Here is a 26,666-nt window from a genome sequence, read left to right as displayed (position 1 = left end):
TAGTAACAAGCTGACTTCTCAGAGCTGGGAACATTCTGCACAGTTTTGAAAGCTAACCTCACAGGACAGACAAGGGAGACCTGGAGGACAAAGAACTTGGAACACAGTAAGTGAATCTAATGTGATCAGAGAGGGACAGGATACATTTAAGCAACATCTCAATTCAACAAATATAGATATACATATAAGAGGGGATGGAGATGTAGCTCAGTTGGCAAAGGGATTGTCTAACATGCACCTGTGATTTCCACTTGGGAGAGGGAGCAGGAGGATTGGAAGCTCAATTCCATCGTCAACTACATGGTGGGTTCAGGCCCAGCCTGGGCTACATAAGACCCTGTTAGACACTTGAGCACAACTAAAAAAGAAACACCAATGCCCTGCTTCATGTTTTTTAACAGCAGGTCTCAGTCTATCTCAGGCTGGCCTCAAACTCACAGTGATCCTCCTATCTCCATCTCCCAAGTACTGGGATTAAAGGTGTACTACATCATATCTGGCTTCTTAAACTTTTCAAAAATTTACATGTGCCTTTAGTAACTGAGCCATCTCTCCAGCCCAACCTTTCAAGATTATTTATTTATTTATTTAGGTGCCCCCCCAAGGTAGGCTCTCACTCTAGCCCAAGCTGACCTGGAACTCACTCTATGGTCCCAGGTTGGCTTCAAACAGCAATCCTGCTACCTCTGCCTCCTGAATAATGGGATTAAAGAGATGGGCCAAGCTTTTATTTATTTTTAAATTTTAATTTTTTCCTGCTCCTCTAGAAGATGGGTAGGAGACATTCTGGTTAAGAATTTGTGTCAGGGCACGTATGTCATGGTGGAAACCAAATGCCCTCCAACTGGACTGGAGGCCTGCTCCATGGGGTGGGGTGGGGGGGGGGGGGACACATCCCTGATACTGAGAACTTAAAACAGGGGTAGTTATGAGCCCTAGGGGTGTAACATCTGCTGATGTCTGGAAAAATGCTTATCAAACTGCCCAGTAAGCACTTCTCTTAATATATGTACTCTTATATTAATGCTACTCTCACTGGGTAGAGAATCTCTTTTCAGATGGCAGTGACCTTGGAATGACTCAGAAGGTATCATAGTGCTGGAAACAAGTGACTGGAGTACTGAGCAACATCTTGATCACACCTTCCAAGGCTCAGGGTCTAATGTGGAAGAGGTGGCGGAAAGAACTTAAGAGCCAAAGGAAGGGTAGGACTCCCTACAACGTTCTCCCTCCAGACATAAAATGGCCTGGATATCCATGACCTCACCGTGCCTGACACTACCTACACAAGACCATCATAAGAGGAGGAAAAGACCATCACATCAAAATAAAAGACAGACTAATTGAGATGGGGAGGGGAAATGATGGAGAATGGAATTTCAAAGGGGAAAGTGGGGGGGGCATTACCACGGATACTTTTTATAATCATGGAAAATGTTAATAAAAATTGAGGAAAAAAAAGTTAAAGATGCTATGAATAAAAAATAAAAAAGAATTTATGTCAGGGGTGGTGGTGCACACCATTAATCCCAGCACTCAGGAGGCAGAGGTAGGAAGATTGCTATGAGTTCAAGGCCACCCTGGGACTACATAGTGGATCCCAGGTCAGCCTGAGCTACAGTGAGACCCTACATTGGAAAAAAACAAAACAAAACAAAACACCAAAACTAAACAAAAAAGAATTTGTGCTACCATTGTGGAAGACTCCTGAACTTAAAATGTTAATCATTGGCCAGCATATCAGTACTACAATCCTCAACTGCAGAAACCTTTCAGTAGGATGACTCCTCCCTGGCTCATGCGAGGGGCCTCTAGAAGTCATCCCACATACCCTGCAGATGAGACTAAGAGGGAGTAAACCTGTGTTACAAGGAAGATAAGATATTCCATACCACCACTCATACTTATTAATGAGTCCTAAAGCAGTCTTGTTGTGAAGCAGGGATAAACATGAGACACAGTAAAAATATCTTTTTAAAAAAATAATTAATTTGAGAGCAGCAGGCAGAGAGAAGGAGGCAAAGAGAGAGAGAGAATGGGTGTGCCAGGGCCTCCAGCCACTGCAAATGAACTCCAGACGCATGCACCCCCTTGTGCATCTGGATAACGTGGGTCCTGAGGAATAGAGCCTCGAACCGGGTCCTTAGGCTTCACAGGCAAGCGCGTAACCAACCGCTAAGCCATCTCTCCAGCCCGTAAAAAATGTCTTTATTTATTCTGTGTCAATAATAAGACAACTGTAGGACTTCTCAGCCTTTTGGCTAAGATCAAGTGTATCTGTCCCTTCCAGTTTAAAAAAACAATTGCAGCCAGTATTATTCAGAAACCAGCTGTAATCCCAGCACTCAGGAGACAGAGGTAGGAGGATCACTGTCAGTTCAAGGCCACCTTGAGACTACATAGTGAACTCCAGGGCAGCCTGAGCTACAGTGAGACCTTACCTCGAAAAACAAAAACAGAGAAAAGAAAAAAGTAAACAGCTGCTGTATGGTAATCACTGTGCTCAGTGAGCTACACAAATAGTAATTTCATTTTCTGTAGTACCCCAACAGCAAATCTACTTTTTCTTTCTTTCCTTTTCCTTATTTTTAGTTTTTAAAAATTTTTATTTATTTATTTATTTGTGAGAGAGCCAGAAAGAATGGGCATGCCAGGGCCTCTACCCACTGCAACCACCTTAATTGCTAAGCCATCCCTCCAGTCCCTCTTTCCCTTCTTCTTCTTTCTCTCTCACTCTTTTTTTTTTTTGTTTGTTTGTTTTTGGTTTTTCAAGGTAGGGTCTGTTTGGTCCAGGCTGACCTGGAATTCACTACGTAGGCTTAGGGTGGTCTTGAACTCACAGAGATCCTCTTACCTCTGCCTCCCGAGTGCTGGGATTACAGGCATACGTGCCACACCCAGCTTCTTCTTTTTTTAAGTAACATTTTAAAGCTTTATTTTTATTTATTTATTTGAGAGAGAAAGAGGCAGAGACATGGAGAAAGAGAGAATGGGTGCACCAGGGGCTCTAGCCACTGCAAACAAATTCCAGATGCAGGCACCCCCTTGTGCATCTGTTTTATGTGGGTCCTGGAGAGTCGAACTAGGATCCCTTGGCTTTGCAGGCAAACGTCTAAACTTCTAAACCATCTTTCCAGCCCTCTTTTTTCTTTCTTAAGAGTCTCATAGTTTCATTCTGTAGCCCAAGCTGGCGTTGAATCCATGACAATCCTCTTGTCTCAACCTCCCAAGTACTAGGATTACAGGTGTATACCACCATGACTGGCATTTATTTATTTATATTTTTATTTATTTGCAAGGATAGAGAGCAAGACAAAGAGACAGAGAGGAGAATGTATGCACCAGAGTCTCTAGCTTCTGTAAACAAACTCCAGATGCACATGACACTTCGTCTGGCTTTACGTGGGTACTAGGGAATCAAACCCAGGCCATTAGGCTCTGTAGGCAAGTACCTTAGCTGTTGGGCCAACTCTCTAGCCCCTATTTACTTGTTTATCCATCTATACATCCATTTATTTATTTATATTTGATTAATTTACCGTTTGTGTTTTGAAGCAAGAACTCACTCCATAGTCTCAGGTTGCCCTCAATCTCACAGCAATCTACCTACCTCAGCCACCCCAGTGCTGGGAATAAAGCATGCATCATTATACTATAGAAGTTTCTTTAAAAAAAATTTCTTAAGGCTGAGGAGATGGCTCAGAGGTTAAAAGAGCTTAGTTACAAAGCCTACTGGCCCAAGTTCAATTCCTCAGTGTCCACATAAAGCCAAATACACAAAGTGGCACATGCATGTGGAGTTCATCTGCAGAGGCAAGAGGCCCTGGTATGTCCACACTCATTCTCTGTTTGCAAATAATTAATAAATGTAGTGATCAGAGGACAACTTCATGATGTCTATGTTCCACCTTTTTGAAATAGGATCTCTTGCTGATACAAACTGCCAGACTTCAAATGGCTTTACATGGGTGTTGAAGAACTGAACCCAAGCCAGCAGGTTCTGTAAGCATGCACCTTTGATCGCTGAGCTGTCACCCCAGCCCCTTTTCTTACAGTAGCTAAAACTGAATTTTAAACAATCTTTATATGGGGAATGCTGTGAAGACAAGACTGACTGAAGCATTGAAGTTATTGACCATAACCCCAGATGTGTTAAGTTGCATGACTAATAATGAGGCCAAGGCTACGGAGGCAATCCCTGTAGAGGTCTGAAATACTACTTTAGTTCTGCTCAACAAGCTCATCAACACGTGACAAGAAACAGACAGAGTTGCTCCCAGAGGTATTCAAGGGTAAAATTACAACTTACAAAAGCCATGCTCTCCAAAGACAAGAAATCTACTCTCAGGGGACTTATACCTTATTAATCCATTGACCTCATCCACGATGTGGCGCAGCTTATAATAAGCATCAGTTGGAGGCAGCTTCAGCTCCAGGATCAACCGGTCAATTTTGTTGATGCACACAGTGACTGCCAGCCTTTCCTGTACCGCATGCTTGATCAGCCGCTCTGTGTTCAGCATCACCTGAGAAACACAAAGCTCTGAAGGTGGTGGTAAGAGCAGAGGGCAAAAAGCCACAGCAGAGCTAAAGAGGGCCTGGGAGGAAACTGTTGGCTGGAAGTGGACAGTACCTTCCCCAAGGACCTAGCCTGCAGGACTAGAAAGTGAGTAAACACCCTGATAATGCTAGGAGCCAGGCTTCTCAGCACTAGAGGAGGAGTTAGGAAGGCCAGGAAAAATGAGTTATGCTGGAATGAAACTGGGAGTATGAGGATGTAAGAGTAATATCCACTTGGCCTCATCCCAAACAGTCTTCACTACAAAGCCCAGGCTGGCCTCGAACTCTGTATCTTACTGCTTTTGCTTTCCAGGTGCTGGGACTGATTACACATGTGCACCACCACACCTGACTTCTTTTTTATGGTTCTGAAGATGGCATGTGTGAAGCAAGCACCTTTTTTCAGGCAGGTCTCAAACTTGCTATCTTCCTGGCTTGGCCTCCAGGATATAAAATGTTACAGGTATGCACCACCATGCCTGGTTAAGCAAGTGACCTCTTCCCTTCCCTCCCTTTCTATTTTGTTTTTTAAAATATTTTATTTATTTATATGAGAGAAAGAAAGAGAAAACAGGTATACCAGGGCCTCTAGCCACTACAAACAAACTCCAGATGCATGTGTCACCATGTGCATCTGGCTTAGGTGGGTTCTGGGGAATCAGATCTGGGAGCTTAGACTTTTCAGGCAAGCTCCTTAACCACTAATCCATCTCTCCAGCTCTCTTTTTTGTTGGTTTTTTTGAGGCAAGCCCATCAGACTGACCTTTAAAAAAATTTTGTTGTTGTTGTTTATTTTTATTTATTTGAGAGCAACAGACCCAGAGAGAGAATGAGAATGGGCATGCCAGAGCCTCCAGACACTGTAAACGAACTCCAGATGTGTACAGACCCTTGTACATCTGGGTAACGTGGGTCCTGGGGAAGCAAGCCTCAAACCAGCATCCTTAGGCTTCACAGGCAAGTGCTTAACTGCTAAACCACCTCTCCAGCCCCCACCCCTCTTAATGAGAGAGATAGAGAACTGGCCCTCCAACCATTATAATCGAACACCAGACATGTGTACCACCTTGTATGCATGTGCAATCTTGTGCATATGTCACTTGTGTATCTGGCTTATGTAGGATCTGGAGAGTTGAATATGGGCTTCACAGGCCTTAACCACTAAGCCATCTCTCCAGTCCCTCTTTTTTATTTTTATTTGTTTGTTTTCTTTAGAGACCTAGTCTTGTTAAATAGCCCTGGCTAGCCTAGTACTTGTTATTTATGTAGTCTAGAGCTCAAACTTGAGGTAATTCTGACTCAGCCTCCCAAGTGTTTTTTTTTTGATAATTTTTTTTTTTAAATTTATTTATTTGAGAGCGACAGACACAGAGAGAAAGACAGAGGGAGAGAGAGAGAATGGGCGCACCAGGGCTTCCAGCCTCTGCAAACGAACTCCAGACGCGTGCGCCCCCTTGTGCATCTGGCTAACGTGGGACCTGGGGAACCGAGCCTTGAACTGGGGTCCTTAGGCTTCATAGGCAAGCGCTTAACCGCTAAGCCATCTCTCCAGCCCCCAAGTGTTTTAATTACAGGCATGTGCTGCCACACCCAACTTGAACACATGGCTTTTCAATACACGTGGGTGTTTACATTAGTAATGGCTCAGTGAATGTGCCTGAAAGTGATGCACACACCGATCTTTGTTTTTCTTCTTTTTTTGTGGTGCTAGGAATTGTGAGGACCTTACTGATGTAGACAGCTTCTCTACTTCTGAGCTAAATTCCCAGCCCCTGGATGCTTGTTTCTAACTATCAGCCCCCATTGGGAGAAGCCAGAGCTCCTTAAGAAGTAGCTGATTCCTGGCTGGGCGTCGTGGCACACATCTTTAATCCCTGCACTTGGGAGGCAGAGGTAGAAGGATCACCATGAGTTTGAGACCACCCTGAGACTACACAGTTAATTCCAGGTCAGTCTGGGTTAGAGTGAGACTCTACCCCCAAAAAACAGAAAAAAAGTTGGAAGGTATGGAATTGAAGGCCAAAAGTTATTCTCTGACCTCCAAGTGCGTCCACACTTACAAGAACAAATGCACACAAAGAAAGTAGTAGTTGATTTGAACACTAAGGCAAGGAAAATCCAGGTCTAGAATATCATTTTGTGTTAGAAAGCAAGGAAGTACTCAAAGCAGAATGGTGCAGGTCAAAGAATGAAAGAGCTTGAAGGAGTGCTTGCTAGTGAAATCAGTGTCAACCACAGCATCAAGATATATAAGGATACAGACTGGAGAGATGCTTTAGCAGTTAAGATACATGCCTGCAAAGTCTAAAGACCCAGGTTCGATTCTCCAGGTTCCACGTAAACCAGATACATATGGTGGCATATGCATCTGCAGTTCATTCGCAATGGCTGGAGACCCTAGAGCACCCATTCTCTCCCTCTAATAAATAAATAAAAATAAATCATTTTTTAAAAGATATATAAGGACTCTAACATATTAAAACCCACGGAAGAAAATAAAAATCCATGCTGATAATACAGACAAGGGATGGGCTTTTCCTTACAACAGAAATGTTGTTTTTAGCCAAGTGTGGTGGCACGCGCTTTTAATCCCAGGACTTAGGAGGCAGAGGTAAGAGTATCACATGAGTTCCAGGCCAGCCAGAGACTATATAGTGAATTCCAGGTTAGCCTAAGACCTTGGGGAAAAAGAATGAAACAAACAAACAAAGTCTGAAATATTTACTTTCAAGCCATTCAAATGGAAAATGCACACACACAAGAAATAGTATGTGTATGACCTCATAGTGCCTCACACTACCCACACATCATAAGAGGAGGAAAAGATCATGACATCAAAATAAAAGATAGACTGATTGAGATGGGGAGAGGATATGATGGAGAATGGAATTTCAAAGGGGAAAAGGGGGGGGAGGGTATTACCATGGGATATTTTTTATAATCATGGAAAATGTTAATAAAAGTTGAGAAAAAAATAGTTATGTGTAGAGAAAGCAAAATATAAAGTAAAAGGGGATGTGTTCCTGTACTATAGTTCATGCAATATTTTGCTAAATTTGAAATTATTCTACCTAGCATGTTTAAAATAGATAACTCAGGCTGGAGAGATGGCTTAGTGGTTAAGGCGCTTGCCTGTGAAGCCTAAGAATTCATGTTCGAATCTCCAGGTCCCATGTAAGCCAGATGTAGTGATGCTAGTGTGCAATGTTGCATATGAGCATAAGGGCGCACATGTATCTGGAGTTTGTTCACAGTGGATAAAAGGCCCTGGCATGCCCATTCTCACTCTGTGTCTCAAAATTTAAAATTAAATAATAATAATAATAGTAACTGTCTCCCTCTGCTGGTCATATGAATGAGATTAGTCATTATACAACTTTTCAATTTAGAAACAGAAAAGACACCTGGAATTGTTTTGTTTTGTTTTTTTTCTCCAAGCAGAGAGAGAGAATCAGATAGAGAAACTGGGCATGCCAGTGCCTCCAATTGTTGTAAAGGAACTCCAGATGCAGATGCCACTTTGTGCATCTGGTTTTATGTGGGTACTGGGGAATAGAACCCAGGTCGTTAGGCTTTGCAGGCAAACTCCTTAACCACTGAGCCGTTTCTCCAGCCCAGACACCTGTGCTGATAGAGTTTCACTCCAGTCCAGGCTGACCTGGAATTTGCTGTTCTCTCAGGGTGGCCTTGAGCTCCTACATCTGCCTCCTGAGAGCTATGATTAAAGGTGTGCGCCACTACGCCCCGTCACAATTTCTTGTTTTTTTTTTTTTTTTTTTAATATTTTCTTGGTCATTTTTTATTTATTTATTTGAGAGCGACAGACAGAGAGAAAGACAGAGGAAGAGGGAGAGAATGGGCGCGCCAGGGCTTCCAGCCCCTGCAAACGAACTCCAGACACGTGCGCCCCCTTGTGCATCTGGCTAACGTGGGACCTGGGGAACCGAGCCTCGAACCGGGGTCCTTAGGCTTCACAGGCAAGCGCTTAACCGCTAAGCCCCGGTCACAATTTCTTAAAAAGACACATAAGTGTTTTTAAAAATACTGTACTTATTTATTTATTTGAGAGAGAGAATATGAATGGTGCACCAGGGCCTCTGGCCACTGCAAACCAACTCCAGGTGCATGTGCCATTTTGTGCATCTGGCTTCATATGGGTACTGAAGAATCAAACCTAGGTCCTTTGTGTTTGCAGGCAAGTGTCTTAAATGCTAAGCCTTCTTGACAGCCCTCATTAGTTTTTAAAACCTATTTCTATGAATAAGCTCTCTTCTTTCCCTTCAAAATTTCCTTCCTAGGCTGGAGAGATGGCTTAGTGGTTAAGCGCTTGCCTGTGAAGCCTCAGGACCCCGGTTTGAGGCTCATTTCCCCAGGACCCACGTTAGCTAGATGCACAAGGGGGTGCACACATCTGGAATTCGTCTGCAGTGGGCGCGCCTATTCTCTCTCTCTGCCTTTTTCTCTGTCGCTCTCAAATAAATAAATAAAAATAACCCCCCCAAAAAAATTAAAAAAAATTTCCTTCCTTCCTACCTTCCCTTTCTCTTTCTTTCTCTCTCCTTCCTTCCTTCCCTACTTCCCTTTCTCCTTCCTTCCTCCACCCCCTTCTTTCCTCTTAGTAGGTTCTAACTATAGCCCAAGCTGACCTGGAACCTACTCTGTAGTCCTAGACTGGCTTCAAACTCTTGGTGATCCTCCTACCTCTGCCTCCTGAGTGCTGGGATTAAAGGCATGTTACTTTTATTTCTTGAATGAGTCTTAACATTTTTAGCTGCATTGGGCAAGAAACAAGGAGACTCATGTTGACAATTTTTTTTTAATTTTATTTATTTGCAACCAGAAAGAAAGAGAGATAATATGGGCACACCAAGGCCTCTAGCCACTGCAAACGAACTCCAGATGCATGTGTCCCTTGTGCATCTGGCTTATGTGGGTCCTGAGGAATCAAACCTGGGTCCTTTGACTTTGTAGGCAAACACTTTAACCGCTAAGTCATTTCAGCAGCCTGAGAATTTTTTTAAACTATTTTATTTCTTTGAAAGAGAATATGAGAGAGAGAGAGAGAAAGAGGCACAGAGACAGAATAGGTTTGTGTCAGGGCGTCTAACTTTACAAAGGAACTCCAGATGCATTGCCACCTTGTGCATATGGCTTTATGTGGGTACTGGGGAATCACTTGGGTCTTTGGGCTTTGCAGGCAAGCACCCTAAGTGCTGAGCTATCTCTCCAGCCTGAGAATTGCTTTTGTTAGCCCAGGCTGATCTGCAACTTACTCTGTAGCCCCAGGCTGGCCTCAAACTCATGTCAATTTTACCTCAACCTGAGATTAAAGGTGTGCAGCACCACTGTGCCCAGGTGAAAATTAAGTGTGAATTGAACTTGATTTCCTAATTTTAGCACAAATATGAGCCTTATTTGCACAGACTTTCACATTTCCAGGCTTCCAGTTTGCACGGCACTTTGAACATCACAGGTGTTGTGTGTGTGGGGGGGGGAAAGAGTCTAAAAAAGCCAAGTCTGACTCACCCCTTCAGCAGCATCAATGAATAAGACCACTCCATCTGATATTCGCAAGCCAGCTGTAACCTCATCAGAAAAATTCACATGTCCTGAAAAGCAAACAGCATGGCAGTCATTACTTGGTGCAGAATGAGGCACAAGTAGAACTTGTAGGGTGACATGAGGGGAATTTAAAAGCTTGTGAACCACCAATTTTTTCCTTTCCTTTTTGCTCACAGCTCCTTTCCATGTATAAACTTCTCCCACTACAGTCCCATCCCTGGATTAAGCTTTTATACAGGAAATCCCCATGGATAAGAGTAGGCCAATGTCTGATGAGCAATAAACAAAATTCTGCAGAACCTAAGACAATCTGGAGACAAGGGTAAGGGCAAAAAATGCCCAGCACATAGCATGCCCACAGCAAGCCTGCTGGGGGAAGGATGGGATGCTTATAGGACTTGAAGTTATCAAGACACTGGCACCTGACAATGTACTGAAGTTGTCAGTGTCCAAGTATTAAAACGATTGTGTCTATAAAAGAGCCACACAGCAAGTGCTGTGCCCTGATTGTCTCTATGTTCACTAGTCTCTGGAAGAGGAGCTGGAGCATGCAGAAGGCCAGCAATCAGGGCTGACCCACCTCTATTTCACCACAGGCTGGCAGGGGGCCTGACATATGCTGAAATGAATAAATTCATACAGTTCCCTAAAATTCAAATATTCCGCAGGAGGGTAAAGAAGGTAGTGAACTAGAAGTGATGGAGTGCTTGCTAATTAGCACAAATGAAATCATTTTTAAAACATTCAATGAAGGTAAGGGAAGAATAAACACGAAGATCTACTTCTCTGTACTGTTCTGGAAAGTAGGAGCTAAAAAGCAAACAGGACAAGGCTGTGACAGCAAAAAGTCAAGGAATGTCCCACCTGGCGTGTCCATGATGTTGAAGAGGTAAGATTTCCCTTTGGTATCCGGCAGGACCACAGTCACAGGAGTGCTCTTAATACCAACACCTCTCTAAAATTCACAGAGAGAGTGGTCAACACTTCCTTACATGCTAGCAGGGTTCACCAAGTGCTAATATATCACACTGATGTCTCTCCTTATGGTGGGTGTCACTTTATCTAGGCCTCTAACTAAGATGATCTTGCAGACATATACTGTCATGAGGATTGAATCCAAAGCTTAAAAAGCAAACAAACAACTTTTATTTGGATTGGAGAGATGGCTTAGTGGTTAAGGTATTTGCCTATAAAATGCACAAGGGGGAGCATGCATCTGGAGTTCCTTTGCAATGGCTGGAGGCCCTGGTGTGCCCATCTCCTTCCCACCCTCTTTCTCTCTACCTCTTTTTTTTCCTCTCAAATAAATAAAATATATTTTAAAAGCTGGGCATGGTGGCACACACCTTTAATCCCAGCACTCCAGAGGCAGAGGTAGGAGGATCGCTGTGAGTTTGAGGCCACCCTGAAACTACTAGTGATTTCCAGGTCAGCCTGAGCTAGAGTGAAACCCTACCTCAAAAACAAAACAAATTATGCATGCATGTATGTATGTGTATGTATATACACTTTATTTCATTTTGTTTGACAGAGATAGAAAAAGAATGGGTGTGCCAGGGCCTTCAACCATTGCAAATGAACTCCAAACGCATGTGCCAACCTGTGCATCTGGCTTATGTTGGTCCTGGGGAACTGAACCTGGGTTTTTTGGCTTCATAGACAAGTGCCTTAACTGCTAAGCCATCTCTCCGGCCCTGAACCAAAACTCTGTGCATGCTAAGCAAGCATTCTACCACTGAGCTACATTTCCAGGTCCAAAGAAAGATTATACAAAGATAGATTATAGCTGGGCATGGTGGTGCATGCCTTTAATCCCAGCACTTAGGAGGCAGAGGCAAGAGGATTGCTTTGAGTTCAAGACCCCCTTGACACTACATAGGGAATTTCAGGTCAGCCTGGGCTAGAGTGAAACTCTACCTCCAAAAAAAAAAAAAGAAAGAAAGAAAGAACAAAAGAAAGATAGATATGTGTGTGCGCATGTGCATGCCAGTACTGGGGACTCAACCCAAGGTTTCTCAAATACTAAGCAATCATCCTATCACTGAGCCACATTCTTAGCCACCCCCTCACCAACCTTCTTTTTTGGATCAGACCTTTTTTATCAGACCTGAGGGAGATTTGTTTCCAAAAAGAATAAGACCAGCACTCGGGAGGCAGAGGTAGGAGGATTGCCATGAGTTTGAGAACACCCTGAGAGACTGCATAGTTAATTCCAGGTCAGCCTGGGCTAGAATGAGACCCTACCTCAAAAAAAAAAGGAATAAGAAAAGCCCCCAAATGCCAAGCATGCTTAGGATTTTGGCTAACATCCAAAGAGAAAGGGGGAAACAGGAAGAGTTATACTTTTTGAGTTAGAACTCAGAAAAGTGAGCAGACTCAGCAATGAGGGTCTGTGAGCAACTGCCTCTCAGTCGTTTGTGTGGGTTTTTTCTTTTTTTTGGTTGTTGTTTTTATTTATTTTTTTGAGGTAGTCTCACTTTAGCCTAGCTTGATCTGGAACTCATCCAGTAGACCCAGGATGGCCTTGATCTCACAATGCTTCTCCTACCTCTGCTTCCTGAATGCTGGGACTAAAGGCATGCACCACCATACCCAGCCATGATCTTTTTGTAAAATATATATGTATGTATGTATGTGTGTGTGTGTGTGTTTGTTTTCATTTATTGATTGAAGAGAAAGAGAATGAGAATGAATGGGAATGAATGGATGCACTTGGTTCTCCTGTCACCGCAAACACCAGATGCCTGTGCCACCTTGTGTATCTATCTGGCTTTATGTACGTATTAGGGAACAAAACCTATCACACTTTGCAAGGAAGCACCTTTAACCACTGAGTCCCTCTCCAGCTCTGTGATTTTTTAAAAAATATTTTATTTATTCATTTGACAGAAAAAGAGAGGGATAAGGGAGTGGGTAGAGAACGGGTGTGCCAGAGCATCCAACCACTGCAAACAAACTACAGATACATGTGCCACCTTGTGCATCTGGCTTACTTGGGTCCTGGGGAATCGAACCTGAGTCCTTTGGCTTTGCAGGCAAGTATCTTAAGCACTAAGCCATCTCTCTGGCCCTCGGTGATGTTTTTGAGACAGAATTTCACCAAGTTACTCTGGCTGGTCTCACACTCATTCCTTAAGCCCTGGCAGGTCACAAACTTGTTTGCTTCCTGGCTCACCCACTTGAGTAGCTGGTATTAACAGGCATGGGCCATTAGACACAACAAAACAAAATATTTTAAACAGCAATGTGGGAAGGACGGTTAAAACACAAACAACGTAAATAAAATGAACAGTGCAGACTGGCCTGGTGTTCACTGTTGCTGTAGGAGGATCACTGTAAATTTGAGGCAGCCTGGGACTACAGAGTGGGTTCCAGGTATGCTACAGTGAGATCCTACCCCAAAGGAAAACAGCACCAACAACAAAACCACTAAAACAAACTAAAAAAAAAAGGGAACAGCCAGACATGGTGGCGCACACTTTTACACCCAGCGTTTGGGAGGCAGAGGTAGGACTGCTCTGAGTTCAAGGCCACCCTGAGACTACATAGTGAATTCAAGGGCAAGGGCTGGAGTTGAGACCTAAGTACTACTGTAAAGGCCTCCCCATATTCCCTACAAATCTATGACTTGTGGGTCTGTGCCTACAACAAGCTGATTTCCCAAAGCATACTCACCTCTTGCTCTGTGAAGAGGATGTCAGTATAGCACAGCTGAAAAAAAATTAAGTGATATTACCAACTGAATTCAGACTCCTTTCCCACATGCAAACCATCAATCACTCCCTCAACACCTCCCAGCTCAAGGGTTTTTGCCTCAGGTGGAAAATAGATTGAAGACAGCAGGGTGTCCTCACAGCAATTCCAGACAGAAACCAGTGCCCTCCCAGATGAAAATACTCCTGTGTGTATGAAATGGTTTTGTGTTAAGTGTGTGTGTGGGTGGGTGGGGGTTGTGATGACCACTGAAGATCACATGTGGCTGGAGAACTAAATTGTAGTCAATGCAATGGATCTTAACAGTAATAAAGGGAGACACATGCCAGCCTTCAAGAAACTTCATAGAACAGTCAATCTGCCAGTCTAAACACTTATTGCACTGAGACTTGCTGCCACAGTTGGTCTCATTCGCAGGCATTTAAAGTTACCATGAAAACCACAAGGTCCAATTGTATGATATTTATAGAGCAGGTTATTAAGACGATGACTGGAAAGAAGAGACTATAAAATTCAGGATACATCATAACTGAGAAGGGATCCCAAGTGCAGAACACATCATTTTAAAATGCTGCAGGTTAGCATTCTCTATGCTCCAGAGAAGGTGAAATTACTTTAACAGCCTATTAATAGATATTACAATTGTACAGCAGCATTTTGTCGACTCTACTACTGGTAAGACAGCAAGAAGGGTGAAGGAAGGGGAAGGAGAAACACATCTCTCTCCATTCTTAGTGGTTCATCCTAAGCTCTACTTACATCTTGGTCATAGCGCTTTCTGATTTCCGGGTGTGTCTGCTCTATTAAACAATCTACAAAACAGGTCTGAAAGGGAAGAGATAGTTAAAACCTGCCAACTGCAGAGGAAAATCTACTGTTCCCTTCCCCCAACTCCCAATACACCACATAATTTAGGGATGAAGAGAGGAAGAGGAGAGGAAGGAGGATTATGGGGACAGCAAAGGATTAACACAGAAGCCACAGGATTATTTTTAAATGAAAGCTGAAATCTTTCTTGGAGAGACATCCCTCAGGAAATGAAGTTATAAAAATCAGAGTAAGGCTCAATTTCCCTTTTTCTGTCCAAATGTAGACACAAGGCTCAGGCATGCAAGTGGCTTAGGAAAAGGCTAGAATTTCACAACAGTTCTATGAGAGCATGCACCCAGTATCATCTTGTTACTCCTCCACTCCAATCTGGACATCCAAGCCTCCCCCTCTGTGACCACAGGGGCTCAAAAGATGAGCAGGTACAGAGAGAAATCGAGCAAGCACAACACTCTCTGACCTTGCCATGATGGAGATGGCCACAAAGGGTCACATTTCGGATGAGCTCTGAGTTATCCATCAGATCCGCCAAGAAGCTGAAGAGAAAATAACAGAAAGAGTTAGGGGGGGAGGGAGGGAATTACCATGGGATATTTTTTTGTAATCATGGAAAATGCTAATAAAATTTTAAATAATAATAATAATAATAAATAAATAAAAACAGCCGAGGGGAAAAAAAAAGAGTTATGGCACAAGTTCTCAAATGGAGCATACCTGAGTGTTTTAGCCAGAAACAAAACAAAACTCAGCTCAATTGCAAAATCTTTAGAGACAAAATGCTTGTGACTACATGGCTTTGGGAATAGATGTGCCCATAAGACAATATAAAAATTGAGATCAAAATTGAAAGAGCTAGGTGGGGTGACACATGCCTCTAGTCCCAGCACTTGAGAGGCAGAGATAGGAGAATTGCTGAGAGTTTAAGGCCACTCTGAGACTACATAGTGAATTCCAGTTCAGTCTAAGCGAGAGAGTGAGACCCTACCTCAAAAAAAAAAAAAAAAAAAAAAAAAAAAAAAAAAAAAAAAAAAAAAAAAAAGCAGCCTGGTGTGCATGCCTATAATCCCAGCACTTATGAGGCAGAAACAGTAGGATCACTGTAAGTTCTAGGCCACCCTGAGACTACATAGTGAATTCCAGGTCAGCCTGGACTACAGTGAGACTCTTCAGAAAACAAAAATAAAAACCAGTCTGGCAGGGCATGGTGACACACACCTTTAATCCTAGCACTCAGGAGGATGAGGTAGGATGATCACCATGAGTTCAAGGACACACTAAGAATACAGAGTGAATTCCAGGTCAGCCTGGGCTAAAGTGAGACCCCATCTCAAAAAACAAAACAAAACTAAAACAGACAGAAAAACCCAAATTGCATTCCAATGAGTCCATATACTTATCTACCTGTTTGTGCCTTTCTTTTTCATATCAAGAGTGGATATAAGCTGTGTATGATAGCACAAACCTATAATCCGGAACTCAGGGCTAAGGCAGGAGGATGGTAAGTTTGAGGGGCCAGCCAGAGCTACAGAGTGAGACCTTGTATCAAAAAGAGGGGGGTGATTACAGTACTAAAATACTTAGCAGTCTCACTAGGTCCAAACTGGCTCTGGTGGCCCTGATACTGATAAACGTAATTCCCCATTCTGTCCCAAAGGCTGCTGCCAAGACCAAACTAAAGGTTTAAAGCAAGAGGAAACAGCTGAGATCTGGATGATAGCTGAGAAAGAAGTTAAGATTGAGTTTAAATATCCCAGCAGACATAATTCTGACAGATCATAAAGAAATGCTGTCATGATTTTCAGGCTATTTCAACCCAAGCCACCTTTTTCTGCCTTCAGGAAAAGATAAACCCACATTATTCCTGCAATGAACTGAGAAGTCTTCTAACTTACTCCATCTCATACACCGTGACAGGTAATGTCTGCTCCATCAGAGTGAATTTCTTGGTTTTCACTGGCTTAATAATGGGCTCTAGGGGAAAAAATAAAAGTAGTGACATGTAGGTAAGCATAAAACATAAAAATAGTTAGATTCCACTGGACTGAGCTTTCAATATGCTTGATATATAATATCAATTTATTCTCAAGAGTCTCATGTTGAGAAGTTCTTGAAATGCTGTTTTGACATAGACAGTGAAGGAACTTGGACTGTGGACTGAAGAGTTTGGAATTCACTTGGTGGGAGGAAGAGGAAAACAATGCATATAAGTTGAGATCAACGTCAGATCAAAATTTCTCCTTACAACCTGATGATATAGCTCAGTTTTAGTGTTTGCACCACAGGTGCAAGGTCCTGCACCGTCTCAAACACCCCCCCCACTCTTTACCTTTATAAAATATGACAACAGCCGGGCGTGGTGGTGCACACCTTTAATCCCAGCACTCGGGAGGCAGAGGTAGGAGGATTGCTGTGAGTTTGAGGCCACCCTGAGACTACAGAGTTAAACAGTTAATTGAATTGAAATCCAAAATACAGTATTGCAAAGTAAAGGAAAACCAACCAGTTCATCCAATGCATACTGAAGATTTGCTGACGCCATACCTGTGAGGGGCTGTGTGTCTTCCTCCTGAACTATGGTCTCCACCTCGGGACCGTACACTTCCTCAGCGGTGGGGTAGTACTTCTTGTCCTCATGCAGCACCACTTCCATCCCTGGGTGGTCATCGTCGTGCTCCCCTACGTCATCCTCATCCTCCTCATCATCCATCTGCAGGCAAGAGAGGAAAGGGGGGGGGGTGGAAGAAGCACCTCTTCCTGCTTGATGACAGGCTGAGGCACCCTTAGTGGGAGTAAGAGCTGATGTCCTGCCTTTTCCTTCAAGTTCTGTACCAAACCCAGTGGGGAGGGTCCCACTTCTGTGAGACCCTCCACACAGGAAACACTAGGAGCCAATGGGTACAGCAGCTCTCCTGTGTCAAACTTGTCCCTTCCTGAATGGGAGACCCTGGCCATAAATGAACTGGAACTGGAGAAAACAAATGGCTCATTACAACACAGCCTATTAACCCAACTTAACACTTTCTCCTAGGGCAAATGCTAGTGAGAATGTGAAGACAGTGAAACACTTACATGCTGTGAGTGAGACAATGATGCATCTTCTTTGAAATTTTTAGTAATTCTTCAAAGTACTCAACATACTATTCCTAAGTACATACCCAAGATAAACAAAAACTTATGGGTACACAGATATCTAAATAAATATTCTAAGGTAGTATAACAGCTAAAAAGCAGGAACCTAAATATCAATCAACTAATGAGTGGATAAATGAAATATAATGCATCCAATCACAACAGTATTATGGGCTGGAGAGATGGCTTAGCAGTTAAGGCACTTGCCTGCAAAGCCTAAGGACCCAGGTTCTATTCCCCAGAAACTGTGCACATCTGGCACATAAGCCAGATGCACATGCTGGTGCACGCATCTGGAGTTCATTTGCAGTGGCTAGAGGCCCTGGCATGCCTATTCTCATTCTTTCTCTCACATGAAGAAATAAAACTAAAATTAAAAATATACAGTTTGAAAATAAAGGAAGTGAAGGCCTGGAGAGACAGCTCAGCAGCTAGGACATTTGCCTGCAAAGCCTAAGGACCCAGTTTCAATTCCTCAGTACCCACATAAAGACAGATGCAGAAGATTGGGCACATGCATCTGGAATTCATTTGCGCAGTGGTTAAGGGTCTTGGCTAGAGGCCCATTCTCTCTCTCTTTCTCATTCTCTAATATATATATATATATAATATATATATATATGATATTTAAAAAAACAAAATGAAATACATATACAAGGTATGAACCTTGAAAATATAATACTAAATGAAAGAAATCAGGCATAAAAAGCTGAATATTGGACCCGGTATGGTGGCGCACACCTTTAATCTCAGCACTTGGGAGGCAGAGGTATGAGGATCACCATGAGTTCAAGGCCTCCCTGAGACTACATAGAGAATTCCAGGTCAGCCTGAGCTAGTGTGAGACCCTACCTCAAAACAAAACAAAGGCCTGGTGTGGTGGTGCATGCCTTTAATCCCAGCACTCGGGAGGCAGAGGTAGGAGGATCACTGTGAGTTCGAGGCCACCCTGAGACTCCATAGTGAGTTCCAGGTCAGCCTGGGCTAGAGCGAGACCCTACTTCAGAAAGCCAAAAAAAGAAAAAAGCTGAATATCATATTATTTCATTCATATGAAATGTCCAGAATAGGAAAAGCCTTTAACCACTGAGCCATCTCTCTAGCCCTGATACTTTCCTCCAGAGCAGTTGTTTCCAAACATATGACAATAGCAGCTGTGAAGGTGGTGAGAAGAGGCTGAATTCTGGAATCATTTTGAAGGTCAAATCAGGTGGTTTTGAGGTCAGGTTTCACTCTAAACCAACTTGACCTGGAATTCACTATGTAGTTTCAGGATGACCTCAAACTCATGGTGATCCTCCTACCTTTTCCATCATGCCTGGCCCAAATCAGGTGTTTTCTCATACATGAAAAAGGCATTAGAAAGAGGAGACAGGGTCTCTCACATGAGCAACTGGAACGCAGCAGTGTTACTGGGATGAAGAGTAAGAGCAGGGAAAAAAGGGCTCAGAAGTTGATTTCGGATATGCTATTTGAGAGATCTGAGTCTTAGTTAGACATTAAGTAGAGATGCCAAGTGGGAAGCAGGACACACAACACTGAGATCCAAGAAGGAGGTCCAGGTTAGAGATATAAGCCTGAGAGCTCTCCATTCACAGAAGTCATCAAAAAGACTGGATGAGGTGTGGGGGCACAGAAACGTAAGGATGGAACCCTGGGCCTACTGGCATTTGGAGGCCAAATAGATGAGGAGCCAGGAGCAAAGACAGAGACAGAAGGGCCATGAAGGAGAGTTTAAGGAGCATCAGATGATGCAGGCAGGTCAAGTAAGATGAGAAAGAAACTGACCTTTGGATCAGCAGGCCAGGGTCACTGGTGACCTTGACAAGAGCAGTCTCTAGAGAGTTGTAGAGTGAAAAGAATGGAAGTGGGTGTGAGAGCAAATGGAAGAGGATTTAGAAACAGCAAATATCAACATCTCTTTTCAAATGTGCTGTATTGGGAGTGAGGAAACAGAAGCTGATGAAGGCTATGAAGTCAAGAGGGGTAGGGATGGGGTCACCTAGAAATGGAACCCAGGCCCTCACACATGCTAGAAAATGTTTACCACTATGTTTATTCTATTTTATTTATTAGAGTTTCAGTAGGGTTGAAGGTCTCACTACATTGCCAAATCTGGCTTCAACCTTCCTGGCGCCTCCTCCTGAGTGGCTGAAATTAGGAGAGGGTCTACAGGGATGAGCCAGTAGTGAAGGAGAAGGATAGGGAAGAGAGAAGTGCTGGGTAAAGGTCTTGAATGGTAAGAAGGGATGGAATCTATTTCTGGTTGAGAAGCATAAACCATTCTTCCTTAAGAACAGCTGTGAAAGCACTGTGTGTGGGAACAGATGCAAGGAGGTAGGCAAATGTAGTAATGGTTGTTTTCCTTCATATGCATTCCAGAACACCAACCTCTTCCTCCCTCCATCCTTTCTTTCCTTCCTTCACAAGTCTCATGTAGTCCAAACTGGCCTAAAACCTCTCTGTGTAGCACAGGTGTGTACCACCATGCCTGGTTTTATATGACTCTGGGGTTCAAACCCAGAGCTCTGTGCATGCTAGGCAGAGTTGCACCCCCAGCTCTCCATCTTTGTTGAAAAAGAGCACAAACTCAAACTCCTCCAGAGATGGGCTGCCTGGCTACCCTCCTACCACCTACCTGTGTGCTCTAATTCTATTAAAGTGGCCTGAGATTACATTAGCTCTTTTGGTAGCCAAACAAATCCTACTGGTGTTGGCTACAAAATAGCTACTGAGCCAGTTTTCTGCCCCTTACTGCTAAACACATTATAAATCTAACTGCAGGGTGTTATGCAATAACTTCTGTCTCTAATCATTCCCACCTGAGCATCCTGACAATAGCTAAAACTCAAGTCTAAAATAAAACCAGACAAGCATTCTTTTAGCATTTCCTTTTGTCTCACTCTAGCCCAGGTGGACCTAGAATTCACTATGTAGTCCCCAATTCCTAAACACCCTTCTTTATTTTTTTTTTTTTGAGGCGGAGTCTCACTCTGTAGTCTCAGGCTGACCTTGAATTTATGAAGATTCTCCTACCTCTCCTTCACATTCTAAAGAGTAACCTGAAATTATTTAGCATGAAAATACACCTAATTAGGGCTTGAGAGATGGCTTAGTGGTTAGGGCACTTGCCTACAAAGCCTAACAACCCTGGTTCAATTCCCCAGTACCCACATAAATAACAATGCACAATGTGGTACATGAAACTGGAGTTCATCTTCAGTGACTAGAGACCTGGGGATGCCCACTGTCAGTCTACCTGTCTCCCTCTGCTTACAAATAAATAAATATTTTTAGGGGTAGAGAAAGGTGGGGAAAGGGTTAATCAAAATCTAAGAGGCACCAGGCGTGGTGGTATACACCTTTAATCCCAGAACTTGGGAGGCAGAGGTAGAAGGATTTCCATGAGTTTGAGTTCGAGGCCACCCTGAGACTACATAGTAAATTCCAGGTCAGCATGGGTTAGAGTGAGATCCTACCTCCAAGAAAAAAACACAAAACAAAACATCTAAGAGGGCCCGAAGCCACAGATTGTTACTAGAAATTTTCAGTGTCAGGGATGGGATACTTCCAGTGAATTGTTGGCCCAAGAGGTCCCTGATGCCCCCAAAACATTACAGGCCACTGCCAAGGCTCTTGGTTCCTCACCAGGAATAAATGTAAGACCTTATTGCTGAAGATTCTAGATGCTTGGGCTACAAGATCAGTAAGAAATTTTTTTTTTCATTTTGTTTTTGAGGTAGGGTCTCACTCTAGCCCAGGCTAACCTGAAATTTACTAGTAGTTTCAGGGTGGCCTCAAATTCACAGCAATCCTCCTACTCCTGCCTCCCAAGTACTGGGATTAAAGGTGTGCGCCATCATGCCCAGCCACTAAGAAATCCTGTTGGAGCTAAGCTGAAAACCTCCGCTAGCCAGGCGTGGCAGCAAAGGTGTGCTCAACATTAAAATATATCTATCACACCTTCCAAGGCTTAGGGTCCATTGCAGAAGAGGTGGCAGAAAGAATCTAAGAGCCTAAGGAAGGGCAGGACTCCTTACAATGCACTCTTCAGACACCACATGGCCTGGATATCCATGACCTCACAGTGCCTGCACTACCTACACAAGACCCTCAAAATAGGAGGAAAAGATGATGTCATCAAACTAAAAGACTGAGTGTGCATGCCTTTAATCCCAGCACTTGGGAGGCAGAGGTAGGAGGATCGCCTTGAGTTTAAGACCACCCTGAGACTACAGAGTGAATACCAGGTCAGCCTGAGCTAGCACAAGACCCTACCTCAAAATATGAAAAAAAAAAATAAGGCTGGACGTGGTGATGCATGCTTTTAATCCCAGCACTGGGGAGGCAGAGGTAGGATCACCACAAGTTCAAGGCCACCCTGAGACTACACAGTACATTCCAGGTCAGCCTGAGCTAGAGTGAAGCCCTACCTTGAAAAATCAAAAATACAAAAATAAGAGAGAGACTGATTGAGAGGGGGAGGGGATATGATGGACAGTGGCGTTGTGAAGGAGAAAATGGGGGGGGGGAGAGAAGTATCATGGTTTATTGTCTATAATTATGGAAGCTGTAAACAACAACAAAAAATAGTAGATTAAAAAAAATTTAGGGGGCTGGAGAGATGGCTTAGTGGTTAAGAAGCTGGCCTGCAAAGTCAAATGATCTCAGTTCGATTCTCCAGAACCCACATAGGCTAGATGCACAAGGGGGCACATGCATCTGGATTTCATTTGCAGTGACTGGTGGCCCTGACACACCCACTTTCTCTCTCACTCTCTTTGCCTCTTTCTCTCTTTCAAATAAATAAATAAATAATTTTTAAAAAAAATTGTAGGCTGGGCGTGGTGGCACACGCTTTTAATCCCAGCACTTGGGAGGCAGAGGTAGGAGGACAGCAATGAGTTCAAGGCCACCCTGAGACTACATAGTGAATTCCAGGTCAGCATGAGCTAGACTGAAACCCTACCTCTAATTCCCCCCCACCCCGCAAAAGTGATAGTTAAAATGCAGTTGCCACACCCGAACCCACCAGAATTTCCAACATATACAGGAATCTATATTTTCGTATGCACATTCATGAGTGTTGTGATTACAAGACAGTCAAAGTAGTTGAGTAGTAGTAAAGTGAGTACCTACTTGTACTCCAAAATGATCATCAAGAGTATAGTGAATTACAGATCAATATGGGCTAGAGCAAGACCCTACATTAAAAAAAAAAAAAAAAAAAGCAGGAGAGATGGCTCAGCCATTAAGGCATATGCCTGCAAAGCCAGAGGATCCCGGGTCGACTATCCAGGATCCACATAAGCCAGATGCACAAGGAGGCGCATACATAGTTTGTTTGCAGTGACTGAAGGCCTTGGTGTGCCCATTCTCTCTCTTTCTTCCTCTCAAATAAATTATATTAAAATAAAAATTAATTAAAAACACATTAAGCTGGACATGGTGGCACATGTCTTTAATCCTAGTACTTGGGAGGCAGAGGTATGAGGATCGCCATGAGTTCTAGACCATCCTGAGACTATATAGTGAGTTCCAGGTCAGCCTGGAGTAGAGTAAATAGAGTGAAATCCTACATTGAAAAAAAAAACAAACAAGTGCCAGGTATGGTGGCGCACGCCTTTAACCATCACTAAAGAGGTAGAGTAAGGATCACTGTGAGTTCAAGCCGCCCTGAGACTATCTAATGAATTCCAAGTCAGCTTGGGATAGGATGAAAACCTACCTCAAAAAATAAAAAAAATAAAAAAAATTAACAACAAAAACTAGTTTCCTACTGAGCATGGTGACACATGCTTTTAATTTCAGCACTCAGGAGGTGGAGGTAAGAGGACTGCTGTGAGTTTCAGGCCAGCCTGAGGCTATGCAGTAAATTCTAGGTCAGTTTGGACTTGAGCAAGACTCTACCTTGAAAAACAAAAGCAAAGCCAGGCGTGGTAGCACAGACCTTTAATCCCAGCACTCTGGAGGCAGAGGTAGAAGGATCGCCATGAATGTGGGTCCTGGGGAATTGAGCCTCGAACTGGGGTCTTAGGCTTCACAGGCAAGCGCTTAACTGCTAAGCCATCTCTCTAGCCCATTTAAATCACTTTTATCTTTCAAAAAGAAATGTAATTCTTGGTTCTCACCTTCCAACCCAGGCACCCACTAGTCTCACTGTTTCTACAGGTGCCCATCTACTCTGTGGGTCCACCTCGCATGTCACTTCCGTAGACACTTTTCTTGATCATCCCAGTCAGGAATGAGTCCTTACACACTATTATTAGGGCATTATGTTCATATCGCTTAAGTGGCATTTGTCCTTCCTGCCTCCTGTTATAAATGTACTTTTTTGTACTTTTATCTTCCCTAGTAAGCAGTGAGTTCCCAGAAGGCAAGGCTGAGCCTCGGTGCTCTCTGCACTGTGATTCTATGCACACAGTAAAGAGACTCATAAATATTGAATGAATAAATTATTTGGTTTTATTTTGTCTGGAATTCAGACCTGTTGGGATCACTCTGAATTTAGATTGTTACTCAATATATTAGCTTAATGTCACGTGCAAGATTTATAAACCTCCATTTCTCTATCTCCATGTAAAATATTTGCAAAAAGATTGGAAAGCACAGAATTAAGCACAGACGCCTAGGGAATGCCATGACAGCTCTGGTGCTACCCATTAATAAACATACTCTGATCCCACTGTCCAATCAGTTGTGACCTCCCCTAGTTGAACTGACCAGCTAGGTTCTTTTCACAGGACAGCATGAGTTATGGCGGTTATCTTGGAAAGGGGGTGAAACACAAGGAGACTAATTTTTTTCTTTTTCTTTGGTGTTGTGAGGCAGAGTCTCACTCTAGCCCAGGCTGGCCTCAAACTCGTGGCAATTCTCCTACCTCAGTCTCCTGAATGCTGGGGCTTAAGGCATAACCCACTATGTCTAGCTTTCTTTTTTTATGTTTTGGAAAAAGGCCCAGAGCCTCCCTAGCTAGGATTACAGGTGTGCATCACAAGGCTAGGCCCTAGAAGAAGACTCTTCTATCTCTGTGGTTCAAATGAGCATATATTCATAAGATACTTACATAATGAAAAATACTTCTTTTTTAAAATGTTTATTTTTATTTATTTGAGAGACAGAGAGAGGAGGGAGGGAGGGAGGAAGGGAGGGAGGGAGAGACTGGGCATGTAAGGGCCTCCAGCTATTTCAATCAAATTCCAGATGCATGTGCCACCGTGTACATCTGGCTTACATGGGTTCTGGGGAATCAAACCTAGGTCCTTTGGCTTTGCAGGCAAGTGCCTTAACCACTAAGCCATCTCCCATCCCCCCAAAATACTTCTTTATAATAATTTTTTTCTCACTGTTCAATGAGATAGGGTCTCAGTCTGTAGCCCAGGCTGTAGTCCCTCAGCCTCCTACATGCTAGAATTACAGGAGTAAGCCACCATCCCTGGCTAATCAACTTTTGGGCGGGGGGGGGGGGGGGGGACATAGTTTCATGTAGCCCAGGTGGGCCTCAAACTACCTATGCAGCTGAGAATGACCTTGAACTTCTGCTCTTCCTGTCTCCACCTCTTGACTGTCGGGATTACAGGCATGCATTCACACCCAGTTTTATGCGGTGCTGGGGAACAAACCCATGACTTCATACATGCTAAGTCCTCATTTGTTGCTTCAACCAAATACACAACAAGAAGCAACTTAAAAGCCGGGTGTGATGACACAGGCCTTTAATAAACCCAGAGGTAGGATTGCCAAGGCTGCCCTAAAACTACATAGTGAATTCCAGGTCAGCCTGAGCTAGAGCAAGACCATACCTCAAGAAACCAAAATAAGGGCTGGAGAGATGGCTTAGTGGATAAGCGCTTGCCTGTGAAGCCTAAGGACCCTGGTTCAAGGCTGGATTCTCCAGGACCCACGTTAGCCAGATGCACAAGGGGGCGCATGCGTCTGGAGTTCATTGCAGTGGCTGGAGGCCCTGGCGCACCCATTCTCTCTCTCTCTCTCTCTCTCTCTGCCTCTTTCTCTCTCTGTCTGTTGCTCTCAGATAAATAAATAAAAATAAAACAAAAAAATTAAAAAAAAAAAAGAAACCAAAATAAAATAAATTAAAAAAGAAGCAACTTAAGTATTTATTTTGGCTCACAATTTGTGGACATTCAGCTTCACCCCTTTCCCCACCCTCTTCTTTAAAGCAAGGGTCTCATGTAGCCCATGATGGACTCAAACTTGCTATGTAGCCAAAGTAGCCTTTGAACTCCAGAGCCTCCTGCCTTCACCCTCAAAGTGGTAGAATTACAGATCTACACCACCATGCCTGGCATTATAATTTAAAAATTTTATTTGCAAGCAGAGATAGATAGAAAGAAGAGATAAAGAGAATGAGCACACCAGGGCCTTCAACCACTGCAAACAAACTCCAGATACAAGTGACAATTTATGCATCTGGCTTTATGTGGGTAGTGGGGAATCGAACCCAGGTCGTTAGGCTTTGCAAGGCAAGCACCTTAACTGCTGAGCCATCTCTCCAGCCCTGGAATTAAGATTTTTAAAAATATTTTGTTTTGATTTATTTATTTCAGAGAAAGAAGCAGAGACAGAGACGGAGACGGAGACGGAGACGGGGAGGGAGAGAGAGAGAGAGAGAGAGAGAGAGAGAGAGAGAGAGAGAGAGGGGGAGGGAGGGAGGGAGGGAGGGAGGGAGGGAGGGAACGGGCACACCAGGGCTTCTAGCCACTGCAAACTAACTCCAGACGCATGTGTCACCTTGTGCTTCTGGCTTATGTGGGTCCTGGGGAATCAAACCAAGGTTCTTTGGCTTTGCAGGCAAGCACCTTAACTGCTAAGCCATCTCTCCAGCCCCCATGGCATTAACATTTTTAAGTGTG

General features: G+C 43.5%; 1 protein-coding gene across 1 annotated transcript in view; it reads right to left on the bottom strand.

Moving 5' to 3' along the window:
- Eftud2 (elongation factor Tu GTP binding domain containing 2) overlaps positions 1–26,666 on the bottom strand; it is a 61,750-nt gene that overhangs the window by 28,293 nt on the left and 6,791 nt on the right. The window contains exons 3-10 of the mRNA XM_045158512.1: positions 17,206–17,371; positions 16,557–16,635; positions 15,125–15,200; positions 14,596–14,661; positions 13,798–13,833; positions 10,987–11,077; positions 10,087–10,169; positions 4,360–4,526 (exon numbers count right to left, since the gene is read on the bottom strand). Of these exons, the coding sequence (XP_045014447.1) occupies positions 4,360–4,526; positions 10,087–10,169; positions 10,987–11,077; positions 13,798–13,833; positions 14,596–14,661; positions 15,125–15,200; positions 16,557–16,635; positions 17,206–17,371 (764 nt within the window). The remainder of the gene's footprint in view (positions 1–4,359; positions 4,527–10,086; positions 10,170–10,986; positions 11,078–13,797; positions 13,834–14,595; positions 14,662–15,124; positions 15,201–16,556; positions 16,636–17,205; positions 17,372–26,666) is intronic.

This window comes from Jaculus jaculus, chromosome 9 (genome assembly GCF_020740685.1).
Source record: "Jaculus jaculus isolate mJacJac1 chromosome 9, mJacJac1.mat.Y.cur, whole genome shotgun sequence".
Classification (NCBI taxonomy): domain Eukaryota; kingdom Metazoa; phylum Chordata; class Mammalia; order Rodentia; family Dipodidae; genus Jaculus; species Jaculus jaculus.
The sequence above is the reverse complement of the archived record's forward strand: the minus strand, read 5'-3'. Positions and strand labels throughout refer to the sequence as shown.